This window comes from Schistocerca piceifrons, chromosome 2, assembly GCF_021461385.2.
Source record: "Schistocerca piceifrons isolate TAMUIC-IGC-003096 chromosome 2, iqSchPice1.1, whole genome shotgun sequence".
In the NCBI taxonomy this organism is placed as follows: Eukaryota; Metazoa; Arthropoda; class Insecta; order Orthoptera; family Acrididae; genus Schistocerca; species Schistocerca piceifrons.
This window is the reverse complement of record NC_060139.1, coordinates 691,673,817-691,690,397: the sequence shown is the minus strand read 5'-3', so window position 1 is coordinate 691,690,397 and position 16,581 is coordinate 691,673,817. Positions and strand designations below refer to the sequence as shown.

The 16,581-nt window shown below is 38.4% G+C and overlaps 1 protein-coding gene across 1 annotated transcript in view; it reads left to right on the top strand.

Moving 5' to 3' along the window:
• Positions 1-14,534, top strand: part of LOC124776375 — a 352,178-nt gene extending 337,644 nt beyond the window's left edge. Inside the window, exons 20-23 of the mRNA XM_047251339.1 lie at positions 4,437-4,572; positions 5,937-6,112; positions 10,822-11,098; positions 14,319-14,534. Coding sequence (XP_047107295.1) covers positions 4,437-4,572; positions 5,937-6,112; positions 10,822-11,098; positions 14,319-14,375 — 646 coding nt within the window. The 3' untranslated portion in view covers positions 14,376-14,534. The remainder of the gene's footprint in view (positions 1-4,436; positions 4,573-5,936; positions 6,113-10,821; positions 11,099-14,318) is intronic.
• The last annotated feature ends 2,047 nt before the right edge of the window (positions 14,535-16,581 follow it).

Genomic DNA, 16,581 nt, shown 5'->3' with positions numbered 1-16,581 from the left:
CTGACATCTCTGTCCAAACTCTTTGTCTTTAAATATGTCTGCTTGTGTCTGTATATGTGTGGATGGATATGTGTGTGTGTGCAAGTGTACACCTGTCCTTTTTTCCCCCTAAGGTAAGTCTTTCCGCTCCCGGGATTGGAATGACTCCTTACCCTCTCCCTTAAAACCCATATCCTTTTGTCTTTCCTTCTCCTTCCCTCTTTCCTGACGAGGCAACCATTGGTTGCGAAAGCTAGAATTTTGTGTGTATGTTTGTGTTTGTTTGTGTGTCTATCGACCTGCCAGCGCTTTTGTTTGGTAAGTTTCATCATCTTTCTTTTTAGATATATTTTTCCCACGTGGAATGTTTCCCTCTATTTTTATATATATATATATATATATATATATATATATATAGGGATACATTCCACGTGGGAAAAATATATCTAAAAACAAAGATGATGTGACTTACCAAACGAAAGTGCTGGCAGGTCGATACACACACAAACAAACAAACGCAAACATACACACAAAATTCAAGCTTTCGCAGCAAACGGTTGCTTCATCAGGAAAGAGGGAAGGAGAGGGAAAGACGAATGGATGTGGGTTTTAAGGGAGAACGTAAGGAGTCATTCCGATCCCGGGAGCGGAAAGACTTACCTTAGGGGGAAAAAAGGACATGTATACACTCGCGCGCGCGCGCGCACACACACACACATATCCATCTGCACATACACAGACACAAGCAGACATTTCTGTGTATGTGCGGATGGATATGTGTGTGTGGGCGAGTGTATAGCTGTCCTTTTTTTCCCCTAAGGTAAGTCTTTCCGCTCCCGGGATTGGAATGACTCCTCACCCTCTCCCTTAAAACCCACATCCTTTCGTCTTTCCCTCTCCTTCCCTCTTTCCTGACGAGGCAACAGTTTTATATATATCGAAAACGAAGAAATCGACATATGCTAAACTTGTATCCCATACTGCAGTTAACCAATACAGTTCCAATGAGGTTCAAGATACAACCCATATATATGTGACGTGAGGTATTCTATGCCACCAATATTTCCATCCATTTTTCCCCCATTCATTTTCCACCGAAATAAAATGATACAAACATACGATAGGCTTAATGTGAAAATACTACTTGCCTTGATATATGTCAACTATATTTTTTGTCTCTTGTATTCCTTTGTTTCTGAACAGTCTTGCCAGCTCTTTCATCTGTGTAATAAATGCTCTCCGGCCAATTCTGACGTCATTGGTCAAAGCTGACAGGTTGTATACCCTGCTTCACTAGACTCGATAACTTTTATTGTGTCGTCAATCAGCATAGGAAACTTAACATTTGGCAACCATATAACAACAACAGAATAAAAGATAATAGCACAGAGTTGCCAGCAAAACAGAAAAAGGAATATACTGTCATATAAATAAATGAATGAAGAAAAAGAAGAAACTAAAAGAAGAATTGTCATAATTCTGTTGAGAGATTTGGAGTGCAACCGTCAACAGTTTAAGAAATTTTCGCTCTGTTTGGGAACAAGTTAGCAGCATATTTTTTACAACAGTATCATGAAATATTGGTTATTCACTCTCTTGCCATATATTCTACTTTGGGACTGCTTCTCTGTTCGTAAGCCAGACAAAACTCATTTGAGTCAGAACACTTATATCATGAAAACTATAGAGATAGAAGACAGACATTAATTTTGGAAAATGGAATGAAGCCTGCACGAATGTGGCTCACTGGGCAGGACCAACCTGCTAAGAGATCATCTAGTGAAATGTGGTTATAATCAAAAGGTTTGTTGGCTGTTGCAACCTTTACAACTTACCCATGGGCACTACCAGAGCCAACATCAGTTTTATCTTAATCACTTGCAGTTAGACCAGGACCTTCACGGTTAGGATTTAGACATGCATGTAGACTTCTGTGAATGAATCTTAATAAGTTGTGGGCAAGGACACTGTCTTTGCAGCACATACTCTATATTCGGATGGATCTCTGTTCCACAGCAGTTAAGCCATTAATTGCCAAAAGTTGCCTGATATATGCACAGAAGCCAGTGAATCAAAATACATGTGACAAATTATTACTGAAAGCCACCAGTTTGTTATCAGTTAGATGTTGCAAACTGCCAGACAATCCTTACACTGTTGTGCTCAGTATTGACTATGGAGGTCATCATTTGCAGCTGTTCTCTCTTTAAATGACATGGGGAACTTGGTGTATTATGTTTATTAGCCACAGGTTATAAGTCTTCAGATAATCCAACACAATGTAAACAGTCCTTTTCAGGGCCAGATAAGAAAATCGATCTTTGAGAAAGAATATGCTATCTTGTTCCATTCAAGATAATAGGTGATTATATAAAAAGATGGTACCTTGGTTATGTTTAAATACTGTTACATTATCCACTACATTTTATTTTTTCCCAGTGAGCAATTGTAAAGCATGGTAATAGTTGGCAAAAACTCAGTAACACAATATATTTTCATTGACATTGGTGGTTTGGAATTTGTGATCATTTTATGAGTTCATTCTGCTATTCACCATATAGAGGAGGCACTAAGTTACAGAAAGGCACAACTAAAAAGACTGCTATACATTTGAATTTTCAGCCAAAATGCTTTCTTCTAAAGTAGAAAACACACACGTGTTGTCCCCCCCTCCCTAATGGACACACACACACACACACACACACACACACACACACACACACACACACACACACACACAAAGATAAGGTGGTGCTGTCAGAGTTGTTATATTTTTGTTACTGCATCCTGGATGATCCATCATTCAGTATGTAATTAAGAATCACACTAAGGATTTTTGCTTGCTATCTGCTACCAGCTCATCTCATTGTGTTATCTAGAATGGTGCGGGGGAGCTCTTTGTTTTTGATACATGAGGGTTGGAACTTAAATAGTGGCAACTATTAATTCACAACCAATACAAAAGAGTCACAAGTTTGTAACTGTTACTGTCCTTCGAAGTAATCACCAGCGTTGTGTAGAACCCGTTGCCAGCGATATGGAAGGTGTAGTGTACCATTAGCAGAGCCTATTCTGTTGACAGTGCGAATGGAGCAGTCTACTGCCTGTCGAATATCTGCAACAGTTCTGAAGCGAATGCTACGAAATGGTTCCTTCATCTTTGGAATCAAATCAAAGTCGCAAGGACTTAAGTCCGGGGAGTATGGGGGATGGTACAGTACGTCCCAGTCCCATCAACTGAACAGAGACGCCACAGCTTGCGCTGTATGTGCCCGCGCATTGTCGTGCAAAAGGATGGATGGATTGCAAAAAAAATGTTGCCGCTTCTTTCGCAAAGCTGGTTGCAGGTGATGCTCCAAAAACGAACAGTAATATTGTATGTTGACCGTCTGCTGTGGAGGAATGTAATGCATTAGGATAACCACCATCACAGTCTTACACAAGAATCACCATAACTTTCACTATACTGGGGCTCCAATGCACTTTCTACTTTTGTGGCGACCCATAATGACACTATACTTGAATTGGCGTTTCAGTTTAGGCTTGTATGATGATGTGACCCATGTCTCATCCAGTGTTAAGATACGGCATAAAAAAGCCTGTCCTTTGCGCTCATAGCGCTCCAAGTGTGTGTGAGCAGTGTCCATTTCTGCATTTCCGTCAAGTCATGCGGAATCCATCGTGACGCAATTTTTCGCATGCCCAGGTGTTCCTTCAGGATCCGAAGCACAGTCGTATGTGCTAATCCGGTTTTGTGGGCGAGCTCGTGAATCATATGGCATCGGTCACTGTCCACTAACGTGGCAACAGCATGCACTTCTTCAGAGATGCTAGAATGACCTGCCCAAGGCACGTCTACCACAGTTTGCTGACCTTCGTTGAAGGCTTTTACCCAACGTGCCACTTTTCTGTACAGCAATGCCAATTCCCCACGTGCATCTTGAAGACCTTGATGATAATGTCGTGCTGTACGACCCCTGGTACATTCAATCTCGATTCAACTCCGTTGTTCCTGTTTCGAAAACATAGTGACACCGTTACGTTAGACCGCTCACTCACAGGTGATTGTGTTTCCCTCGATTGTGCGCATGCCCGTGACATGGGATGGGCGAGTCCATTTGCTCGGAGGTAAGGTAGGTATGTCAACAACGTGTGCTATTAGCGACAATAGTAGATTCCAGTGCATAGTGTCTCCACAGCAGTGTTGTCACTATTTAAGTTCCAACCTATGTATCTATAAATTACGATTGTATTAAGGTAGATTGGAAGGGGGGGATGAAATACTTAGTATTAATAGTTCCTATAAAGTTTAAAACCTCACATTTCTGATAAGAGCAAGATAAAGGCATATTTGTATGTTTCTGTTATAACGTTAATTTTTATCTGTGAACAAAATACTTTCACATGAACGTATAGAAGCAAGAGCAACCATTTTATTTCATTTTCTAATATTACAGACTATGGAATGATATGAAATCTAAGACTACATGTAATTCATTGGAACAATATTCATTCATGGACTTATCAAGTATTTGTGAAGCTTTTGCTGACGAGAAAGCCCTAACTGGATTGGGACTTTTAAGGGACCCTGAGGTAAATTACTCTTGATTTTCTTGTTTGAGCTCTCTGGAGAACTCTGTTAATGAAAGAGTAAAAAACTACCACTTTGATGTGTAAAGTAATCATATTATTGACAAGTATCACTTTCTGATGTGAATAGGTGTTGAGATTGTAATCTTATGAGACTAGTTCCTTCTGGAAAGCCAACTTTGTGAATGTCATTTCATTTAGGGCATTTGTCTGACCCATTGGTAGTCTTATAGTAATAATTTAGGAGTAAAATTTAATATCCATATACAGAAATAATCAATTGTTTCTTTATTTAAAGGACTTCATATTTGCAATTGACTGTACATTTATTAAAAAGTCCACTAATTGAAATTTCAGCCTTTTGGCCACTTTTAAGTGGATTACAGCTGCTGTATACACAGCAGTGGTCAGCAATAAAAAAAGTAAAAACAAAGTGAGCCTCTATGGCATACGCAGCCTTAGTCACATACACCAACATTATGTGAATATGGGATGAAAACACATGAAATGAAATTAATGCTTACCGCACATGTTGGTGTATCATTTAAGTATGGTATCTGTTTCAGCATGTGTAATAAGCAAAAGTTTTATTTCATGTGTTTTTATCCTGTATGTCGCTTAATAAAGGTGAAGCTGACACAGTTGGTAGAGGCTCACTTCATTTTTATTCCTTTTATTGCTGATTGCTGCAATGTTTACAGCAACTGTTACCCACTTGGAAAAAGTCCAAAAGGTCAAAACTGCAATAATGGACTTGTAATAAATGTACAGTCAATGGCAAATAAGACTCCTTTTTTTCAAAAAAAGTTGTGAGAGTGTAAACCCACAGAAAATACAGTTGTGTAATTTTTTTCCTTGGTTTAGTCATTATGAATTTATTTCTCACTTTTTCTGCAAATAAATCCTTATACTTAAAGACTCTTTATACAAACAGGAACAAGGTTTCTATCACAATTCGTGTTAATTCTCTAAACTATTTCGGATATGAAAAGACATTTCTTCTCTATATCTTATAAAATGTCGGTAATGACTTTACAAAATATAAAAAGTTTTTACAATTCCCATATGTGCTCGCATTATTTGTTGGCTAGATTGTTCTCTTACTGTAATATGCTAGTTTCAGTAGTGAAAGAAGTCATATTTTTGATTTCATGTCTCATATTGAAATTAGTCTCACGAACATCTATAGTTTACTTTTTGTTGGTGCTGTTATATCTTTCGATGGTGGTATGGCGACAGATTATTTAAACATGACTTACAGCTGCATATGTTAAGGACCTTGTATTCTCCTCATGTGTAGGAAGTTATAAAGTGCCTCAAAATCGTTGGGAAACACTGTTGCCTTTTATATATTTTACTTTTTGCAGCAAGCTGTGGATACTCTGTGCAGATCCTTTGTTCAGCAGGACATTTCACTCACTGTTGAAAATAGTGGTGAGAAGACATACGGTCCAAGTTCGGGTTTGACATCAGACTGTTCAGGAAGCCAGACACAGTTTTTTACTTCCCTGTACAATGAAACAGTTGATGAGACAATAAAAAGGTATAGTGACATTTATTTATTAAACATGCATACTTACGTTTCTTTCGTTCCTCCCAGCGTATTAAATGACAAAGTAATGGATGTGCGTACTGCCAGCTGTTGGTGTACAAAGTCCACAGTAGTATAGTGATCCAATTCTTATTCCATCATCAGGTGTGTTAATGAAATGAGTGTCTAGTGGCTCAGAATACGATTATATCTTCACCTTGTCTAGTGTTTGTCTACAGCCACTGCTTGCAGCACACCTGTGTGTCAACCATCACAGTATTCAGCTTCCTGTCAGTGGTTCACTCCTCACTTACGACAGTCCTTGGTCTATATATAACATTATCTACCAGTCTAGTTCAAATTGATTCCTTGAAATCATAGTCCCAATAGTGAGATGTAGGAGGATTTATCTATGTCTCATCATACATCGTTGTCTGTCCCTTAGTCAGGCCATGCTACGCCACCATCCATTTTTCAGGTTGTAGTAACTCTGTGGTGATGGTGCTCAACACAACTGTTGTGAACGGTGAAAATTTGTCAGGATTGTGGAATAAGGTTTCAGGATCTGCATATGGAAGGAAATAAAGTGATATTATTTGGCTCTCTGCTAGAGCATTGGTAGCAGTGGCTCCATTAGTAACAGGTCACTATGTTTGCTGAAAGTTTCATTCTATATCGTAATTAAACCAAGTGCAGGGTTCCAAGCTTTGCTGAGAGTGTTGCCAGGGTAGCGGTTGATTAGTTGGCTGTTTGTTTGTATTTCAGTAGATCCCTCGATAACAAAGTGATGTAGAAACCACAGCTGCTTTGGTCACGCTTCTTGCCAAGTATTTCTGATAGTGTTTATAACCACTGGCTGGTCTTGTTTGATTGTATTAAACAACCACGTCATTGAAGTTCTTGGAGTACTCATCAACAGCATGCCCTTATCTGTCCAATGTACAATTTTCTGCATTGTCAAGGAATTTGATACAGCCTGGTGTTGTGAAGTCCAAGACACTCCTCAGTTATGCGACAACTGCCTAAGACTGTTACTGACAACACCAGTGACATACTTGTGCTTAATGCTGCGAGTCAGGGATCACAGGACAGTGTGTATCGGTATGGGCAGTGGTGGGAATATAAGTGGCACTTGGTTCACCAGATGGACAGTTCATCAGATCACTTCATGATGTAGACACTGTTGTTGTTGCGATCTTCAGCCCAAAGACTGGTTTGATGCAGCTCTCCATGTTACTCTGTCTTACGCAAGCCTCTTCATTTGCAAGTAACTACTACAACTTACATCCTTCTGAATCTGCTTAGTGTATTTCTTCGTCTCCCTGTACGATTTTTACCCTCCACACTTCCCTCCAGTACTGAATTAAACGTGTCCTATCAACTGATACCTTCTTCTAGTCAAGTTGTACCACAAATTCTTCTTCTCTCCAATTCTATTCTGTATCTCCTCATTAGTTACATGATCTACCCATCTAATCTTCAGCACCACATTTCGAAAGCTTCTATTCTCTTCTTGTCTAAACCATTTATCGTCCATGTTTCACAGCCATATATGGCTACACTCCATACAGGTATTTTCAGAAAAGACTTCGTGACACTTAAATCTATACTTAGCATTAACAAATAACTCTTCTTCAGAAACACTTTCCTTACATTGTCCATTCCGTTCAACTGATCTTCCAAGTCTATTGCTGTCTCGGACAGAATTACAATGTCATTGACAAACTGCAGGTCTTTATTTCTTCTCCCTGGATTTTAAATCATCCTACAAATTTTTCTTTGGTTTCCTTTACTGCTTGTTCAGTATACAGATTGAATAACATTGGGGATAGACTGCAACCCTGTCTCACTCCCTTCTCAACCATTGCTTCCCTTTCGTGCCCCTTGACTCCTATCACTGGCTTCTGGTTTCTGTGCAAATTGTAAATAGCCTTTTGCTCCCTATATTTTACCGTTGCCACTTTCTTAATTTGAAAGAGAATATTCCAGTCATCACTGTCAAAAACTTTCTCTAAGTCTACAAATGCTATAAATATAGGTTTGCCTCTCCTTAACCTAGCTTCTAAGATAAGGCATAGGGTCACTATTGCCTCACGTGTTCCTACATTTCTGCAGAATCCAAATTGATCTTCCCCAAGGTTGGCTTCTACCAGTTTTTCCATTCGTCTGTAAAGAATTCGTCTCAGTATTTTGCAGTCGTGACTTATTGAACTGATAGTTCTGCTTTCTTTGGAATTGGAATTATTATATTCTTCTGTAAGTCTGAGGGTATTTCGCTTGTCTCTTACATCTTGCCCACCATATGGAAGAGTTTGGTTGTGCCTGGCTCTCCCAAGGCTCTCAGTAGTTCTAACGGAATGTTGTCTACTCCAGGCACCTTGTTTCTGCTTAGGTCTTTCAAGTGCTCTGCCAAATTCTTGATGCAGTATCATATCTCGCATCTCATCTTCATCTATGTCCTCTTCCATTTCCATAATATTGCCTGTAAGTACATCGCCCTTGTATGAACCCTCTGTATACTCCTTTCACCTTTAGGCTTTTGCTTAGGATTGGTTTACCGTATGAGCTATTGATATTCATACAGGTGGTTCTCTTTTCTCCAAATATCTCTTTTTCTGTAGGCATGTTCTATCTTACCCCTAGTGATATATCCTCCCGCATCCTTACATTTGTATTCTAGTCATTCCTGCTTAGCCATTTTGCACTTCCTGTTGATCTCATTTTTGAGACGTTTGTATTCCTTTTCGCATCGTCCGTTTACAGCATTTTTATATTTTCTCCTTTTATCAATTAAATTCAGCATCTCTTGTGTTACCCAAGGATTTCTGGTAGTCCTCGTCTTTTTACCTACTTGAGCCTCTGGTGCCTTCACTATTTCATCTCTCATGGCTACCCATTCTTCTTCTACTGAATTCCTTTTCCCTGTTCTCATCAATCATTTGCTAATGCTCGCTCTGAAACCTCTAGTTCTTTCAGTTTATCCAGGTCCCATCTCCTTAAATTCCTGCCTTTTTACAGTTTCTTCAGTTTTAATCTGCGATTATAATCTATCTGAAACCTCCTTGTGCCTCCAGGTCTCTTCCACGTATACATCCTTATTTCATGATTCTTAAACCAAGTGTTAGTGATGATTAAGTTATGCTCTGTGCAAAATTCTACCAGGCGGCTTCCTCTTTCTTTCCTTATCCTCAGTCCATATGCACCTATTACTTTTCTTTCGCTTCCTTTTCTTACTATCGAATTCCAGTTCCCCTATGATTGTTAAATTTTTGTCTCCCTTCATTATCTGAACGATTTCTTTTATCTCATCGTACATTTCTTCAATCTCTTCATCATCTGTGGAGCTAGTTGGCATATAAACTTGCACCACTGTGGTAGGCATGGGCTTCATGTCTATCTTGGCTGCAATAATGCATTCACTATGCTGATTGTAGTAGCTTATCCACATTCCTATTGTTTTTATTCATTATTAAACCTACTCCTGCATTACACCCATTTGATTTTGTATTTATAACCGTGTATTTGCCTGACCAGAAGTCCTGTTCCTCCTGTCACCAAACTTCACTAATTCCCACTATATCTAACTTTAACCTATCCGTATCCCTTTTCAAATTTTCTAGCCTACCTGCCCAATTAAGGGAGCTGACAGTCCACGCTCCGACACGTAGAACGTCAGTTTTGTTTTTCCTGATAACAACATTCTCCTGAGTAGTCCCTGCCCAGAATATTTTACCCAAGATGATGCCACCATCATTTAACCATACAGATAGCTGCATACCCTTTTGAAAAATCACGGCTGTAGTTTCCCTCTTGCTTTCAGTTGACAGTATCCTGAAATATTGTGCATTTTGGGCACCAGTAGCCAGCAGTACATTTATGAATTAGTTGGTTGTGCATACATTATTAATTTTTCTCAAAATAGTTACAAAAAGTGGGAGACAGTATTCTCAAATTCTCAGCATTGCGTGTATTGTAAAGCTGTCCCCAAGCCAAAGGTTGGTTTGAACTTCACTGTGCTTAACCAGGCCTGGTCCACTGACCTTGAAACTGACTTGCACAGCAATTTGCAGGGGACCTACAGTTTAATGTTGACTACCAACTGCTGTAAAATGTGGCCTTTTCACATTAATAAATCATTGCTAGAAATGAAAGGACTAATGACAGAAAAGTATGTAGCACCAACTAATGCGTGAACTCCTAATATTTTGATTTGCAGTCTGATGCTTGCCCTTAGTGGCAAATTGCATGTTTTACTATTTCAAAATTATGGAGTTCCTATGTTTTACCCATTGGTGTCAAGTTTTGTGGAAGATGCAGAAAGTACATGGGCATCTCCTAAACTCACTAGCATACATGAAAAGTACTATGTTTGTCTAGCAGCTTACTGATTCTGTTGTGTTAATTTTGGCTAAGTCATCAGGTATTTTGACACCATTCATATTGTAGCCTCATCGCTGCGCAGGTTGTCAGACTGCAAATTTGAAGTTCTTGGAGTTTCATATGTAGCTCTTCTCTAAAAACACTTTATGTATAGGAAAAATGACTGTTAATAGTGGTTTGAATTTAATGTTAAACTGCAGGTCTCCTTCTAATTTAGATTATAAAAAGGATGTCATGTTGGATACAAAGTCAAGTAGCAGTAAAGCTTGGTCTTTAAATAAACTATTGATTTCCATCATTCTTTTACTTGTTATTAATCCACAACTGTCTTATGGTTACAGCTCTTCAGAAGCAGGTTTTGAAAGTGGAAATCAAAGTTCATTCTGGAGTATTTCAGCAGAGAGTCTTGTGCTGTTGCCACCACGTATAACTGAAGGATGCATACAAGTGTTCAGCAAATCTCGAGGTCCGCAAATATTTGAAACCCAGTTAAACAACAGATTCTTAGCCGTCACTCCTGCAGAAGGAGTTGTTCCTCCTAATGGAGAAGTGACGATTACTGTGTCATGTTCTGCATTACCTAAGAGCACCTGCAAAGAAATTGAGGCTGTATTAAAGGTAAATAATGTATTAAAGTTCCTAGGCAGAAATGAGTTGATATGACATTGTAATGTGAGTTCTATTAACTATGAAACAATGGAAACTGCAGGTACGAATATCAACAATGTAGGAAAAAGAGATTGCTACTTACTGTAAAGAAGACACGTTAGGTTGCAGACAGGCGCAATTAAGACAAGCTTTCAGCCACAGCTTCATCAGCAAAAGAGAAACACACACCATTCATATGCACAAGGTGTGCTTGCTTGTCTGTATGAATGGTGTGCTTCTCTTTTGCTGATGAAGGCTGTGGCCGAAAGCTTTGTATAAGTGTCTTTTAATTGTGCCTGTCTGCAGCTTAAAGTGTCTTCTTTATGGTAAGTAGCAATCTCTCTTTTCCTACATTGTTGATATTCTTTTAACTATGGTCATATGACAGATAGATCAAAATTTCAAGACATATTAGGTAATCTTAAAACTCTTGCAGTTTCTTCTGGATTTAATATTCCTTATGCACCACTATCTGATATAACAAGATAGATGATCCTTCCAGATGTGTTCTGGAAGCTAAGAGAAGGGCAGTGGTGGACATAAAGCTATGAAGGTGAATTGAGAGTCGTGCTTAGGTAGCTCAGTTGGTACAGCACTTGCCCATAAAAAGCAAGTCTAGAAGTTTCAAATTGGCACACTCTTTGCTCCAGAGTGATAATTTCATTTTGGAAATACTTCTAGTTCGTCAAAACATACTGACAAGATTACTTGATTCCTTAATACTCAAGTTTTAATTTACATCAATTTTATTACAATGTTAAAGGGGCTATTTTATCATTTACTGGATCCTCAAAATGATAGTGATTGCTGTCAATCAAGCTCACTTTTGCTAGTAATGGTAAAAACCATTCTCTGGAGATTTTGCAACATTTACATTGTCTTCCATGCAACAGTAAAAATACTAATTAATGTATTTCCTTAAGTGTAGATACAAAACATACTTTTATGTGGATATAATTAACAAAATGAATTGCATTTCACTCGAAATTTATTCTGATTGGTACATTGTCAAGATGTATTGAATAGATTTTACCGTAGAATCAGTTGGCATAAAACTTCATAATCTGTCTTTGAAAGGACATACTCTGTCGTCCAATTAAAGCAAAGAATGGCCACAATTTTAGTTTGGTATCAATATTTCTTTTTCGCCCCATATCTCGACATATGAAATTCTAAAACTAAGAGATGAATCATAGTGTACCGTATTTATTCGAATCTAAGCCGCACTTGAATCTAAGCCGCACCAGAAATTTGAGACTCGAAATTCAAGGGGAGAGAAAAGTTTTAGGCCGCACCTCCAAATCGAAACAAAGTTGGTCCATTGTAATATGAGACCCAATTTAGGTCGAATGAAAGACGATACAGTAGTTTGGTTCGAGTCGTAATCTTAGCAGTTAAGCTTTGCTATGCGTCAGGCGCTCCGTCCGTATTTATACGGGTACCCTTCCTATTTCACGTGCTTCGTCTGGTTTGAATCGATTGCTTATTTTGCTTTGATCTGATAAGTGCCGTTTTCTTTGTTATAGGTGTTTACGTCACTCTAAGCTGAAAATGCATTACTATACTGCGTCGTGCATTGCTTGTCGCATTCTGATAGTGCGTGTTTACGGCGTGTTGCCACTCGCGGCATGGCTTGCTTTGTGCGCGCTACCGCCGCTTACAATTAAAAAAAAAAAAAAAAAAAAAAAAAAAAAAAGAAAGAGAGGAATCGTCTCATTAGCGAAACAATGGCAAGAGACTGCTATTTGTTGTTACTTACACTGATGCTCTCTTTGATAATGATCAACAAGAACCAAATAATAGACTGCGTATGATAGAACATGTTCTGAACGAGAGTTAGGCGAAAATTTTTCTCCGTTTGAAAAATCTTTGCGGCCGCTTCTTTAGTACATCAAATGCTGCACAGAAATTAGTCATCTTAGATTTAAAAATCTAGTCAGTTGCCGTGCTTCATTTCTGACTGTATCACTATTAGGCATAAGAATAATACGAATATAAACATGACACGATACGTATATTCTTCCGTGTATGCTGTTGTCTCACTCAAGTTTCGTAGTTTATTAGGCAGACAGTATTTAAATGAGATAGCAGCGAACACGAAAAAAGAATTCACGGCAAAATGTTTATATTCGTATTATTCTTATGGTGAAGATAATGTTAGACTGTGATAATACTCCATGTGATTCACATTTCATCAGGTTCCCATTAGCAACCATCTCTTCTTACAGGTAGGAAAAAATTCAGAACGTAGAGTTGGTCATATTGACAAACATCCCAAACAGTCTTGCCAGTCGGATTTTCGTAGTACATTGAAATTCTGCTACATTTGAAGATGAACAATATGGAATTTGTATTTACTTCGTTGGATAATGTATGAAAATGCAGTGGTCGAAACTCAGGGCGGAGAAAAAAAACTAGTCTTCCACCCCCATCCCCCCCTTTTTTTTAGGACGCAGAGGTTTTGGCGCCAGTATTTATCTTTGTGCCTACAAAGCATGCCTGTGTAGTGCTACATATATTCGACGGCAGAAGTTAGTTGTGGCGGCACCTACCAACACTTTTCAGAACTTCCGTTTGCTTTGCACTCGATTGTAAGCCGCAGGCGGTTTTTTGGATTACAAAAACCGGAAAAAAAAAGTGCGGCTTAGATTCGAGTAAATACGGTAGTGCAGCAAAGCTATATCGTGCTGTCATTTTAATCTGTGTATACACGGTCAGTTATGATTTTATTTAAAGTTCGTGTTTTATTCCTGAGTGATAACTAGTATGTGGCGTACACTAAAGAACTAAGCATTCAGGGTTTTAGAGTGCATTTATTATTTCCAAATTCATCAGAGACTGAGATGTGCATTGCTTGAAACACTGGGTTTGTATTAGGGAGAAGAAGTGTTCAGGTCTCTATCAGACTATACAGATATAGGTTTTCCCATGTTTCTCAACATCATATCAGGCAAACACTGGGATAGCTACTTTAGCAAGGCCGTGACTAATTTCAATATATATTCTTGTAAAACCCAAGCTTGTGCTCAGTCTGGAGACTTTTAAATATTCTTTCACTATTCTTAAAAGACTTTGGAAGTGACTGCATTTGTGTTCCATGTTTTAATTATTGATGACCTGTGGCTTATTGAAGTACATACATTTCTTTTATTACTTTATTGTATTACTTTAATGTGTTTCGGTTTTTCAGATCTATCTGGAAAATGATGTGAAGCACGTACGTATTGTCATTAAACAGGGAATGTGAGAAGTATTGACAGTAAACTGAAGACAAGTGGTGTTCATAGGATGTTTTGTTAAGAACAAATGTAAATATTCTTTAGTACTAAAAGATGTAAAAGTGCTTTATGGAAGATGCTTTATATTTGTATGTATGACGGCCATTTAACTTGTATAAAAATGAACAGTGTCGTGTTTTATAACTGTAATTGTTTCATTAAACAAACATTTTTAAAGTTTGTAATTCATTTATTTGCTGGTAGAGCAGAAAAAAAGGCTCGTTAACATTCTTATTTATGTTTTTACAGTGAATCGTACATATCCTAGTATAGTGTTCTTGGAAAGTTTAGAGTGATAGATAACACCAGAAAGAAAGTAACATTGTGGTGGAGGAGTGTTTATAACAATAAAAAATACGATAATATCTTGTGAGATTGCCACAGATTCAGAATGTCAAGTAATTTCGATGAAGATAAGTGGTAAATGTGGAAGAAACATAATCATTGGGTGCTTTTATAGATCTCTTGCCTTAGCAGCAGCAGCAGCAGCAGCAGGAGTAGTGGTGGAACATTCATTTAAGGGGGAACTTGGACAATATTTAATGTAAATTTCCCAGTCATATTGTAGTTTTAGTGGAAATTTTAATGTACCAGCTACAAACTGGGAAGCTCTAGTGATTAGAACAGTAAACCATGTGAAACTGTTCTAAGTGCCGTATCCAAAAATTAACTTGAGTAGTTAATCAGAGAACTCACTCATGAAGACATCCTTTTAGACCTGCTGGTGACAGACTGGGACTTTTTGACTCAGTTCGTGTAGAACAGGGAATGTGTACTCATAAGGTCATTACAGAATCACTGAATTCATCTATAAATAAGAAGTAAAGAAAGGTAGGAAAAGCTTTCTGTTTAGCAAGTACGACAAGAAACAGATTTCAGATTACCTGAAAAGTCAACATCAAAATTTCATCCCAGCACTGACAATACTGAGCATTAGTGAACCAAGTGCAGGAGCATTGTACAATATGCTTTAGACAGGTATGTGCTGAGCAAAATTGTGAGGCATGGAAAAGACCCACTCTGGTGTGAAAGCTGTGTTAGAAAGCTGATACAAAAGCAGAGAAAGCTTCCTTGAAAATTTAAACATAATCAAGGCCTCACAAACAGACAAAAACTGGATGAAACCAAAGTTAATGTAAGGAGAGCCAAGTGTGAAGCAGTCAATGAGTTAAAAAGTAAAATTTTATCCACCAACTCAACAGAAAATGCTAAATTTTGGTCTGTATTAAATCAGTAAACAGATCGAAGCCTTCTGTCTCGGTCTTCTGTGAACATAATGACACTGAAATGGAGGATGATGCAGAAAAGGCCAAAATAAACGTCTTTTTCCAAAACTGTTTCACAGAGGAAGGCCGCACTGTAGCTCCTTTAAATCATTCATGAATGACAAAATGGCAGATGACAAACTGCCTATTTTCTTCTGTCTTGGGTTCTCCGGCCGACGTTTGTCTGATGATGATTTTACTGACGTTTCGCCACCACGAGTGGCTGGCATTGTCAAAGCTTCACCCTCCATTGCCAGCTCACCACTGGCCATGAAAGCCTTAACAATTTTGTAAAATGGCAGATATCTAAATACATGACCAAGAGATAGAAAACCAGCTGAAATCAATCAACAGAGGGCAGGCCACTGGACATAGCAGGATACGAATTTGATTCTACACAGAGTATGCAAAAGAACTAGCTCCTCTTGTAGTCTAATGTCAGTCTGTTGTAGAATTTTGGGATGTGCATTATGTTCGCGCATTATGACATTTCTGGAGACCAAAAATCTCCACTGTAGAAATCAACATGGGTTCCAAAAACAACGTTCATGTGAAACCTGGTTTGCTCTGTTCGTACATGAGACCAAGAAAGCAGTAGATACTATTGGACATCATGTTCCTTGACTTCTGAAGGTGTTCAGTTCAGCCCCACACTGCTGGCTAGTGAAGATATGAGACTGCTGAATATCGGATCATCTCTGTAATTGAATTGAAGAGCTTCTAGGAAACGGAACATAGCATGTCATTCTCAATGGAAGGGGTCTTCCAATGTAAATCCTTTTGTGCGTGTGTTCCCCTACTGCTGCTTGGTGAGTAGATTTTTTTTATCTATCCATTTATGAATTTTTATATTTAAATGATGTAGGAATTCAAAATGAATGAAGAAATTGGGAAAAAAATCCACAGCAAG